The sequence below is a fragment of the Pan paniscus genome, chromosome 3, assembly GCF_029289425.2.
Source record: "Pan paniscus chromosome 3, NHGRI_mPanPan1-v2.0_pri, whole genome shotgun sequence".
Lineage (NCBI taxonomy): Eukaryota > Metazoa > Chordata > Mammalia > Primates > Hominidae > Pan > Pan paniscus.
This window is the reverse complement of record NC_073252.2, coordinates 150409492-150422172: the sequence shown is the minus strand read 5'-3', so window position 1 is coordinate 150422172 and position 12681 is coordinate 150409492. Positions and strand designations below refer to the sequence as shown.

Genomic DNA, 12681 nt, shown 5'->3' with positions numbered 1-12681 from the left:
AGACTTGTAAAATCCATTACTACTGCTTCCCAAGGAGGTAGAGTGTACTAGGGTCCAGGGACAGAATTGTGGAATCTGCTTTCATCATTGCTGCTGCTTTAATCTTTTTCTCATACTATTCACTGAAGACAGATTTCTGAGGATTCTGGTCCTTTTATCTTAAATTTGTTTTCCTAGAGAACTACACTTTAAACTTCATGAGTTTCTACTTATCTTTCCTTTCCAGGATAACATCTGTAGGAAAAGCTGCATAATAGTAATAACATTTATTTTAGAAAGAAAATCACCTTTGAGTCAGACCTGAAACAGGCCAACATTTCTTGATGACAACGTACACTGATGAACCAAGACCAGAAGCTCTCGAAAGCTCCAAACCATAAGAAAGAACCATTCGTAAAAGTGAGGGACTATTAAATTCTTCCCCTGACAGTCAAAAATCCTTCAGCAATCTCCCAGAGGATGGCTCCCTTCCAATCCTCCCTTCCCGCTGCCCTAACAATCTGCGCGAGGATGGGTCCCTTCCCTTGCTCGGCATTTCGTCTCCTTTTCCACTAAAGACTCAGGTTGTGACTCTGTACTCAAGCCGCACCCCTGTTTCCTTTCATGGCTAGGGGGAGGGGAGGAATGTATTACAACTCATTTTTACAATGCACTGCAGTTTACAAAGCGCTTGCACTTCAACCATATCCTCTGAGCTTCACGAGTGCCACGTGAGAGGCATTCATTCATTCATTCATTCATCAAACATTTGCTCGGCCCGACCACACGTTATCCAACGCTGGGTCTCACCCCACGCCACGGGAAGGGTGGGGCGCTCTCTCCCTGGAGCAGGTGCAGATCAGGCTGTAGGGTAACTCCTCGATCAGTCCGGCTTTTCGAGGGTCTGTTTGGGGCCAAATGCCTCACCTTCGGGTGGTGCGCGCAGCTGCCTGAAGACGCGGCCTGGGCCTCCTCCTTCCTCCCAAAGGAGCAGTCCCCACCTGCCCCGAAGGAAACCGCTACAGACCAAGCTCTCCAGGCCGCCCTCGGGTCAGGGGTAAGATCGGGCGGCAGCTTAGGCTCGACTCGGCTCCTCCCCTTCCTCTCTTCAGTTCTGACGCGGCCGTAGAGGCGGCAGCGGCGGCGGCGGCTGCGAGTCCCGCGGCCCGAGGCGCACCCACCCGCTCGCCGATCCCCACTTCCTCTTCCCTTGGAGCGTCATCAGAGCGCGCCAGAGGCGCCCAGGGCGGGGTGGCTGGAAGGGGGAAAAAGGCCAGCGGAGGAAGCCTCAGAGCGGAAAGAAGAGGGAGGGGGAAGAGAGCGGTTGCTAGGTGACTTGCGTCATCGGCAGGCGCCGCTCTCCTCCCGCCCCTCTCTCTGGAGTGAGGCGAGAGCCCCGCACAGAGCGAGGGAGACAGCGAGCTGAGCTCCGGGCGCTGCCGCTGCCGCTGCCGCTGCCGCCGCCGCTGAGAGTGAGAGCGAAGGAGCATCCGAGAGATCCAGTCCCCCTGCACTGGCCGCCGCCGAGACCTTCGCTCTCCCCTGGGCCAGCGGGAGCCGCGGCCGCACTCCTTTCCCCCCCTCACCTTCCCGGCCGGCAGCGGCGGCTGCACACGCCGGAGCCGGAGCCCGAGCCGGAGCCCGAGCCCGAGCCGGAGCCCGAGCCCGAGCCGGAGCCCGAGCCGGAGCCGGAGCCGGCGGCTTGGGGGGCAGGGAGGCGGCTACCACGGGCCGGGAGTGGGTAGCTGCTCCGCGGTGAGAGAACGCTGAGGAGGCGCCGGAGCTTCTGCCTCGTCCCGTGGGGCGTGGGGCGAGACCCCCAAGGTGTAGGGAGGGGGGTCCCAGCCGCAGCGACACATGCGGGAGCCGGGAGCGGGGGCGGCGCCGAGCGGAGCCGGCCGGGTCCCTCGCCTTGCCGCCGACTCGGCCACCCGCCCGGGGCCGTAGCATCTTGCCCCGGAGTGTATGAACCGGGGCCCCAACCAAGCTCGGCAACCACCCCCCGGCCGGGGGGGCGGGGACCCCGATGTGAAGCGGCGGCTGGGGCGGCGGAGAGAGCAGGACCGACGCCGCCGTCCTTTCCTCACCTTCCCCCTCCCCTCAGCCCCCTCCGGGGGTCTTCTCCCTTGGCCAGTCGCCGGCCCCCCGGCTCCTTGGCTGGACTCCGGGAGGAGTTCCTAGAGCCCCCCTCCCCCGCCCCAGTCCCGAGGGCGGCGGGGCCGGGGGGGACCCGGGGGGCCGGCCGCAGCCTCCACCCAGAGGAAACTTTATAAAAACAAAATCCGGAGTCTCCCAAACCTGACTGTCCCGGGAGAAGTGGCCCTGGACGGGCAGAAGCCGCAACCTGAAAAGACCCAGGAAGAGGAAAAGAGGAGGTAAGCGGGGCCGCCGCCTCCCCTCCCCTGGCAGCGCGGAAGAGACCCGGGTGGCCGCCTGGTTTAGCGATACGAGCACCGCTTCTTCCTCAGTACCGCGCCGGAGCCTTCCGCAGCTGCCGCCTCAGTCCGAAGGAGGAAGGGAACCAACCCACTTTCTCGGCGCCGCGGCTCTTCTCTAAAAGTGTGAGTGGCCCCGGGAGAGGGAATTGAGGGGGAGAAAGTGGGAGGATGCCGGCGCTTCCTCCTGGAGTTTTGCTGATGTTCTCCGGTAGTGTTGGGAGTCTATCAATGAGGGAGTCTAGCTTTATTCACGGAGGGGGGAAGGTGTTAGGGAGGCCTGTATTTTGTAACTTTTTAGCTCTTTGTACGAGTAATGCAAGTATGCAGGTTTCTGTCGGAGGAGTCTTTTCTCCAAAGTGAATACTCGCACCTTTCTGGCCAGCAATTGGCAAAGGGAAATTGAGGAAGCCAGAGCATATGTGCGCACAGAGGCCATCTGTATCTGTAACCTTTTCCTGGTACTGTGGGTGTGTGCGGTGTACTTTTTGTTTCGGGGGTACTCTCATATAGGTTTCCGAATGAGAACTACTTAACCTACGGACCCCTGAAAGTAAAATTCCTTTTTTAAAAAACAACAACAAACCTGTCTTGAGAGAGGTTTATTTCAGTACCTATTGGTACAGGAGTTAACCTTCTCAGTTAGTGGGTCCAATTCATGTGTGTCAGGAGGACACTGTAACAGATGTCAGTTACTCAGGAACTTGAGTTGTTAGGAATCACAACTTACTTGGGGAAGAGCATTTATCACATAAATCATTTTATAAAAGTTGTGATTTTTTTCCCTTCACCTCCCCCCCCCTTTTTTTTTAGAGTAACAAATTACAGCACTTTTTTATTGGGTTTGAGGCTTTGCTTTTTTGAATTATCTTTATTTCTGTATCAATTTAGGATACATCTTTGATATTTAAGTCAGGAATGATTTTTTCCTTCCATTATTTTAAAGCTGAAGTTTATAAAACCTTTGACTTGTATTTTAGGTATCTTGTCAGAGTACCAAATTAAAGGTTCATGCAAGTAATTAATATTTCATATACAGACCTTAAGGGTTAAACATAGAGCAGAATTTTATGTAAGAAGTCATAGACAGTACTATACTGAGAATTGTGGTCCATCTAGACAACTGTGGGCTCGTTCTGTCTGAAGCCACTGCTGAGAGATACTTTGTGGGAATGAATGTAAGCCTGGGGTTATCTCTCTTTTCGAAGTTCTCCATTCAGGATCTTGATTAGATTAATTTAAAACTTTCTCAAACTTAACAATGTTTGGTCCTTTTTTTTTAAAGTAATGAGTTCTGCAAGTTTATTAGCCTGTGTATTATGTGACAATTCATTTACATATTCCATACCTGTGTCCCTAAACTTTCAGGACACAGTCAGAGTTTGTGTTTCAAGAATTATCAGGACAAGCCTCAGTTCATCTTTTCTTAATTTTATAGACTTTCATTATTTCTACCATCAGTTTCTCCAACTGTTGTCTTAGAATAATGTCTTTCATTTGACCACTTTTCCCTTCTCTGGAACTTCTCCCACTGAATTGTTTTTCTTTAGTTGCCTTGTTATGCTTTGGTAAGGAACTTTAAATTCTGTCCTTTAAATGTGTACTGACATGAAAATACTGAATAGTGGATGTAATGTTAGAATCAGAGTCACGTATTCTGTTTTTCACTAAGATATTGCAAAGAGAAATGTAGTCATTTTCTAAAATACTGTACCCAAAATACAGTAGAAGCTGTATTTTGGGAAGGAGGGGAGGACAAACTAAGAAACAAACTATAGTTTGAATGTAGGTTGCACTCTGTCAAAGTTGCTTACTAACTTTAGGACCTACTTTTATTGCTTATGGATTGGTTAAAAATTACGGTATTTTTTTTTTTTTTTGAGACAGAGTCTTGCTCTGTCACCCAGGCTGGAGTGCAATGGAGCGATCTTGGCTCACTGCAACCTCCGCCTCCCAGGTTCAAGCGATTCTCATGCCTCAGCCTCCCGAATAGCTGGGACTACAGGCATGTGCTACCACGCCTGGCTAATTTTTTTTTGTATTTTTAGTAGAGATGGGGTTTCACCATGTGGGTCAGGCTGGTCTAGAACTCCTGACCTCAAATGATCTGCCCACCTCGGCCTCCCAAAGTGCTGGGATTACAGGCGTTGAGCCACCGCGTCCAGCCAAAAAATTATGGTAATGTTTTATTGCACGTTTGGGTAGAAATGACAAAGTTTTTGGGGTCCCTGCCTTTGAGATGCTTTTACTTGTAGGTGGTGGAGACAATCAAACACAAATTGCACAAAGCTATAGGAGAGGGGGGATAGACCAATATTTATCTAAGACCGCACTGGATGTTAGATATTGTCAACTTATAGATGTGAATATATTTTTACATTTTTCACTAGGGAAATGTTGCTTTTGGACGTGTACATATAGAACTAATTGAAGTATTGAAGCCAAATCTGGGAAGGTTTCTTTTAGGAAGAAAAGAGCAAGTGGAGACACAATATTTAAGACTTTTGGAATTGAAAGGCATAAGGGACAGATAAAATTACGAAGCTGGTTTGAAGGGAGTACAGATAGAGGTTGTTGAGTAGTGTTAGGGTCAGTTGTGTTTGTGTAGACACATGATTACACAAAGTTCAAAGAAGCAACTGAGAAGAGTGTTCCTGAGAGTAATTTCAGATGACTGGGGAGAAATTACATTTTAGGTAAAAGCTGTATGCCTGGATTAGGATTTTGTTTTTCTAGGGAACCAACATTTTTATTATATCGTGGCTATCCAGGGCTATACAGAAGGAGGAGTGAAAAAGAAGATGCTTAGTGTGTTGAAAGTGGCTTCTTACAAAAAAGAGTTTAGAAATGGGACAGTAGACTTTGCTTTGGATGTGAAATTTTAGGGCAACAATTGGATACTGGTGCAGTTTCAAAACAGCAAAATAGTTTAGCAGGTAATATACTGAAAATGTAAAGTTGGAATTATTTTCAAAGTATTTAGGTTTCCCAGAGTACTGATGGAAAGTGAAGAGCTGAAAAGTGGGTATTTTTAGTTAGGGGGAAAATCTGAATGAATGAGACACTACCTAAAATAGATGTTTTAGAAGTGGATAAGAGTTGAAGTTAAAAAGGAATGAGCAGGCTTTAAACATGGCCACCAGTTTAGTCCCAGGGTATATTATTCTGTATTTTTGAAACAAGCTAAAATTTTTTTTTTTTTAAATGGGGTATATAGGTCCCTTGAGATTAAGTTCAGAAGAGTATACTTAATAATAATTTCATTGTTAAGGAATTTATAAATAGAAGGACAGATTTGTTTCCCCAAATTCATGTTTTAAAGTTCGCTGTGCATTATTATCCTACGTTTGGTCTTGATATGACGAAGTGAGGCCAAAAATAGCTGACAGAGAAGGCTGCTTCCCTTGTTCACAGTTGGTGTGTGTCTTTGTGTCCCATACAATGGAGGGGATATCCCTGTGTAGGCACAGTAGTGCTGAACATGCTTTTTTTTTTTTTTTCCTTTTAAACTTTTTATTAAAAAAAAGCAACTTGGCATTTAAAAAAATGTAGACATTTTTGCGGCTTGCATTTAGTATTGACTTTAACAGGATTAAGGATTATGAGGAAGGAAATATATATTCACACTTTTTTGTGTTCCTTAGTTGGAATTCTGCACCTTCCTAGTAGCTTCTCTGACTTCTTAACAGTGATTATTCAAATGGCAGAAACTCTGGGGAAGAGATGTTTCAACAAGGAGATAGGTCTAAGGTGATTCTAGGGTGAAAATATAGGGATTGGATTATATGCCATATGGAGGCCTTCTCTTGTCATCCTCCACTTTCCACAACATTTTTTGTGCAGTCGAAGCCATGTTCAGATGAATTTTAGAAGGCAGCCACTTATAGTTAATGTTATTTACTAGTGAGGACGGTGGGAAGAGTGGTAACTTCATGTACTTCGCCTTGGCAACTTTTGGATTGATAGGGAATTAGAGAGCCTTGAGGGTATATGTTTGTGTGTGTGTGTGTTTTAGCACCCACCAGATGACCCCAAAGGCCATGCATAGGCTCATTTCATTGTACTTTGGAGATGGTTCTTGGAGAAGTCTTCTGGTGCTTCTGACATCTCATTGTGTAGAGAAAGAGTTGGCAAACTATTTTTGTAAAGGGCCAGTTAGTAAATATTTTAGGTTTTACAGGCCACATGATCTGTCACAACTTTCAATTCTGTTCTTATAGCGTGAAAGCAGCTGTAGACAACAAGGAAGTGAATGAATGTTGCCGTGCTCCAATTGGCCCATAGGCCGAAGTTTTTGGACTCCTGGTATAGACAACTGCCAAATCCACCAACAAACAGTATGAGCTTTATTACACTACAAAGCCAGGACTGGCTATTTTTGGTGGTCTTTGTTTTCTAGATGAGATGTTTTTCTCTGAGTTCATTTAAAATGATTCTGCATAAAGCACATACTCTACTGTACAAAATACTTTTGCCTTCATGGTGATGAAAACTATGGATTGAGGGTGGGGGTGATACCATCTTTAAAGGGATGCAGCTAAAAAGTAGGGACTACCTGCATTTCTTATCTAAAGATAACCACAGTTGGCATTTAGTGATATACTGGCTTTGTATCATGGTCAAAAGTATCTGTAAAGAAGCTTGTGGGCATACTTTTGAAACCTTCTGAAAATAAATGTAAAGCATTTACTTCGTGTGTAAAATTAGAAGTGTCTATGGTTGGTTTGAATAATATGAGTCAAATTATAAGAGCATTAAAGTTTGATACTGCTATCTATTAAAGTCTTAATCTCTTGCAGTGGCTAATTCAGTGTGTAGAATTACACACCGCAATTTTTGTTTTGTTAATTTCAAGTACTAGTGTATCTTAACAAATCACTTAAATCATTTAAATGTGTACTTTAAAAAGCTTTGATGTGTATACATATATATACGTATATATATGTACACGTATATATATACACGTGTGTGTGTGTGTATATATATTTTTTTTTGTGATGGGGTCTCATTCTGTCACCCAGGCTGGAGTGTTGTGGTGTGATCTCAGCTCACTGCAACCTCCACCTCCTGGGCTCAAGTCATCCTCCTACCTCAGCCTCTCGAGTAGCTGGGATCACAGGCATGCGCCACCATGCCCGACTAATTTTTTTGTATTTTTGATAGAGATGGGTAACAACTTTTGGATTGATAGGGAATTAGAGAGCCTCGAGGGTATATGTGTGTGTGTGTTTTAGCACCCACCAGGTAACCCCAAAGGCCATGCATCATGTTGCCCAGGCTGGTCTCTTAACTCCTGAGCTCAGGTAATCCATCCACCTCGACCTCCCTCAGTGCTGGGATTGCAGGCGTGAGCCACCACACCTGGCCAGCATTGCTATATTTTTAAGAGTGAATCTTTCTCACATGTGTTGTTCAGAAAGTGTAATTCACTTTGTGCAATTTTACATTACAGTTAATATTAAAATATTTGTTTCATATGTCAGCAGATATACCAACATTGGATGATGGTATATTTAGTTTCATAAATCCTATTTATTTTAGGATTCCCTTGTTTATGGCAGGGGTGGAGATTACTCTTGCAATAATGATCACTTTTTAGTTAGTTTGAAACCTGCTTTTAGTTTATATATAGTATTTCTACATATTGTTACTTAAATTGAACTAACAATTTACTTTTTAATTTTTCTTCTTCCTTTTAAAAAAAGAGTATATAATCTGACAATGTTAGTACATCTTTTAGAAGGTCATTATAAAGTTGCTTTCCCTATTTGTTTGGAAAGGATTATTTCCTTATTATTTTAAAAAATCTTTTAATTTTTGTCTTTTCAAGTAATTTTATCATTGTCCCAAGCCTAAGGATGAGTGGCAATTTAAAAGACACAAGGTGTGCATCTTCTATCTGCAAATACTCCAAACAGAAATATTCTAGTTTGTTGATACTTTGAGTGGACCAGGGAAAAATGTGTATGTTTTTAGTGTAACTGAATTGTCATTACAAAAAGATGAGTAAAGTTGCTATTAAATAATGAATTCTTGCTGTTAATTTGTCCTGTTTTTAGACTTTCCCCCATTAAGTATAATGGGGAAAATGTACACACACACACACACAAAGTATGTATGTGTAGATGTACCTAGCGTATTGTGCTAGATGTTCATTTCTGCATGACTGCTCTGGAATTTAGGCAATATTAAAAGACCTTCCAAAATATTTTTAATATCACTTAATATCCTGTTTTATGTCTTAATGTACTTTTATGTTTTGCTGCTCCTTGGTACTTCCTCATGATACCTTTCACAGTATATTTAAATGGAATGTATTTTCTCAAAGTACGTGACATTTTCTGAACACTATGGGATATATATCTTCTAGTAATTATATTTTTACATGCAAGTATCTTTAAAAATTTCTTCCTATTACAACTTAAGAATTGTGAAACATTTGAGGGAGCATCTGCAGTTTTCACTGAGCACTTGATCTGGATATTGGAATGACAAACTTAACATTTAACTAAATTTTTCTGAGGTGTTCCTTTACAATTTTTGAGTTAACACTTGATTTCTGTAAAGCAGAAGGCTTATAAGAAGAAAATATGAGAGCCAGTGTTCGTCTTGTATTATCCTGCCATGCACGTAGTTGAAAATCAGAAACAAACAGAAATGCACAAGAGACCTTATTGCTTGAGTATCTTCTGCTCTTCCCCCATCAGACCTAAGGGACAGCTAGTGGATCCGTCAGATACTGTGCAGTTTCTCTTGCTATGCTGTGTCACCTTTGCCCTTTCTTTCTATCTGGAAGGTAGCTACTGGAAATCTGGCTGTAAGAAAGAGATAGCATGTTTTTTTCCTCTCTCTCTGTGTGTGTGTGTGTCTGTCTGTGTACCTGTACCTAGTGTATTGTGTTAGATGTTTATTTCTGCATGACTGCTCTGGAATTTAGGAAATATTAAAAGACTACAAAATATTTTTAATATTATTTAGCCTTTTCTCTGAGAGGATCACATCCTCTGGCTTTGGCGTTTTCATCTCACAGCATCTTAAACGAACCCGTCAATGTTTATTATCAGTTCCAAATGTGAAGTCTCAAGGCAAATTGCTGGTTTGTTTTTGGAAGAATGTATGTGTGTGTGTATATATATATGTGTGTGTGTGTGTGTGTATATATATATAATTTTTAAATTTTTAACAAAAATTCCTGATCTAGTCAATGCTTATGAGAGTGTGTGTGGTTTGTATAAAATTATTTTTTTTAGAGACAGGGTTGCTTGTTGTCACCAGGCTGGAGGGCAGTGGTGTGATCCTTGCTCACTGCAGCCGCGACCCCCTGGGCTCAAGTGATCTTCCCACCTTAGCCTCCTGAGTAGCTGAGTAGCTGGGACTATAGGTGTGTACTGCCACACCCTGCAAATTAAAAAAAAAATTTCTGTAAAGACAGGGTCTCACTATATTGCCCAGGCTGGTTCTCAAACTCCAGGACTCAAGCAGTCCTCCTGAAATGGCCTCCCAAAGTGTTGGGATTACAGGCTGGGGCCACAGTGCCCGGTCAGAGTGTGTGTATTTTTTAACAGCCTTTTAGGATTGCATGCTTTTTAGGGGGGTGAATGAGGGGTAATATACCTTTGCATGACATTCTCCAGGTCTAAGAAGGAGTTGCTTCACTAAAAGTGTAATTTATAATTACCAAATGGTTGAAAACAGGTCTACCTGGAGTCAGCAACAGGCAGCTAGTTTACTTCTCATTTACGTAATAAAATACATTCATAATATGCATTCAGTAATTCATAATTCAATAATTTCTTGGCTTCATGGCCTTGGACAAGCTATTTATTATCCTTTTAATTTGGGTGGCATCACCTGTTGATGGAGGAAAACGTGTCCTTTACATGGTGGTTGTTAGGATTAAATGAGATAATATAAAGCATGCAAAGCTCTTAATCCAGTGCCTGGCATATAGCATTTGACCCATCAGTGTTAATTTATTAAGTTAAAGTTGTTTTAAAGTGTGTTGTAGATAGAAGATTTAAATCAGGCCTTATATTAAGCCCAACATTTAAATTCAACACTTGAGTTTGACAAATAATACTGAAGTAATTCTGTGTTTTCAGAAACATCTAAAACTTCATTAACATTTTATTAAAAACTGAAGAAATGACAGAACTGTTGGGCTTTTTTTTAATAGAAAAGAAAGACTGATTTGAACATAACTGGAATTTGAATTTAGTTTCAAAGATCTCAGTAGTGCATGGACCAGAAAAGAATCCTTTTTTGAATAGTTAGTGATTATGATAGTGACTGTGGTTTAAATTGCCCATTTAGAAATAGCAGGATCTAATTCAGTTATCAGCCTTTTTAATTGCCCATCCCTTTAACCCCTGGAAATAAAAAGCTTTAAAAAATCATTAAGAAGTTGAACGGAAATTTTATCTGTGTCATTTACATCTCAAATTCAGATCGAAATAATTTTGTTTACATGATTCTATTTTAACTACTTAATTTTAGTTTTTGTTTTTTCCTGAAATTATTAGTATGTGGGTTTTAAAAATTTCTTTTTTTGTGTGCTTAATATTTGTTAAATACAAGATTGGTTTTCAGAAATACCTTTTCTTCGAGTAGGGCATAATCAGTGTTTTATTGGCCAATACAATAAATAAATGCTTCTTGATTGTTTTTGTATTTGGAAAGAAATTCTGTGTTGAGAACAGTTTTGGTATGCTTTCCTTCATTGGCTGTTTATTGAATAGAACTGTGTATTTAAGGTATATGAAAAAAATCTAAGCTAGAAAAAAAGACTGAGATACATTCTTGGGAGAAAATACTTGCAAACTATGCATCTGACAAAGGTCTATTGTCCAACGTCTATAAGAACTTAAATTTACAAGAGAAAAACGACCCCATTAAAAAGTGGACAAAGGACGTGAATAGACACTTCTCAGAAGAAGACTTACATGTGGCCAACAAGCAAAGAAAGCTCAATATTACTCATTAGAGAAACGCAAATCAAAACCACAATGAGATACCATCTCAGACTATTCAGAGTGGCTACTATAAAAAGTCAAAAAATAACAGATGCTAGTGAAGTTGTGGAGAAAAGGGAACACTTATATACTGTTGGTGGGAGTGTAAATTAGTTCAACCATTGTGGAAATCAGTATCGCGATTCCTTAAAGAGCTAACAGCAGAACTACCATTCCACCCAGCAATCCCATTACTAATGGGTATATACCCAGAAGAATATAATTCATTCTACCGTAAAGACACATGCACACGCGTGTTCCTTACAGCACTAATCACAATAGCAAATATGTGGAATCAATCTAAATGCCCATCAGTGACAGATCGGATAAAGAAAATGTGGTACATACACACCATGGGATACTGTGCAGCCATAAAAAAGAAGGAGATCATGTCTTTTGTGGGAGTATGGATGAAGCTGGAGGCTATTATCCATAGCACACTAATGCAGGAACAGAAAACCAAGTACCGCGTGTTCTCACTTATAAGTGGGAGCTAAATGGTAAGAACTTATGAACAAAATGAATAGACACTGGGGTCTACTTGAGGGGGAGGGTTGGAGGAGGGAGAAGAGCAGAAAAGATAACTATTGGGTACTGGGTTTAATACCTGGTTGTTGAAATAATAAGTACAGCACACCCTCGTGATATGTGTTTACCTATGAAACCTTTACATGTACCCCGAAACCTAAAATAAAAGTTAAAAAAATATATTCTTTAGCACTGATTATCTTGCTAGCTGTGACTTCTCCTTTTAAGGAAAGTTTGCTTTAGATTTTGGTGTAAATGTAGAAATTAGATGGGTTTATCTGCTAGTGGCTCTCTAGTTAGATGATTAATGAATATTCTAGTTTAAAAAATTTCAGCATTTTAAATACTTTTCTTTGTTGGTAACGATTTGGATTATGCTTCTAGGGATCTTTACATTTCATAGTTTTTCAAAAAAGACTTTATAATGAGTTCCTGGATGGGAAGAAGAGCATGTTCTCTCTAGTTTATTTGATTTCTTCCTGATTATTATGTATGTAATACTGGAAGGTTGTGTAAATAAATATTTGGGTTGTAAGTTTTCTTTTGCATGATTGGTCTCTTAATTGACTGCTGTGTGAATTTGATAGTATAAACTAGAATGCTTATACAGTGAGTGGGGAAACCTTTTTCTACTGAGGGTTATGCAGGTGGATTTTTTCCCCCCTGCGGATAAATACTAAACTTTTATATTACCAGATTTAGACATTTAGACAGGAAACAAAATTTCC

General features: G+C 41.6%; 2 protein-coding genes across 3 annotated transcripts in view; one reads left to right on the top strand and one right to left on the bottom strand.

Annotated features, from left to right (window-relative positions):
- Positions 1 to 768: 768 nt before the first annotated feature.
- LOC134730323 (uncharacterized) lies at positions 769 to 1324 on the bottom strand. The gene is made up of 2 exons (XM_063604066.1): positions 1316 to 1324; positions 769 to 1188 (listed from the first exon to the last, which is right to left on the bottom strand). The coding sequence occupies exons 1-2, from the start codon at positions 1322 to 1324 to the stop codon at positions 769 to 771; spliced, it is 429 nt and encodes a 142-aa protein (XP_063460136.1).
- Positions 1325 to 1945: 621 nt separating this feature from the next.
- FBXW7 (F-box and WD repeat domain containing 7) overlaps positions 1946 to 12681 on the top strand; it is a 214009-nt gene continuing 203273 nt past the window's right edge. For both annotated transcript variants that reach the window (XM_034959270.3, XM_014344754.6), the window contains exons 1-2: positions 1946 to 2354; positions 2448 to 2540. The gene's annotated coding sequence lies outside the window, so the exon portion shown is untranslated. The remainder of the gene's footprint in view (positions 2355 to 2447; positions 2541 to 12681) is intronic.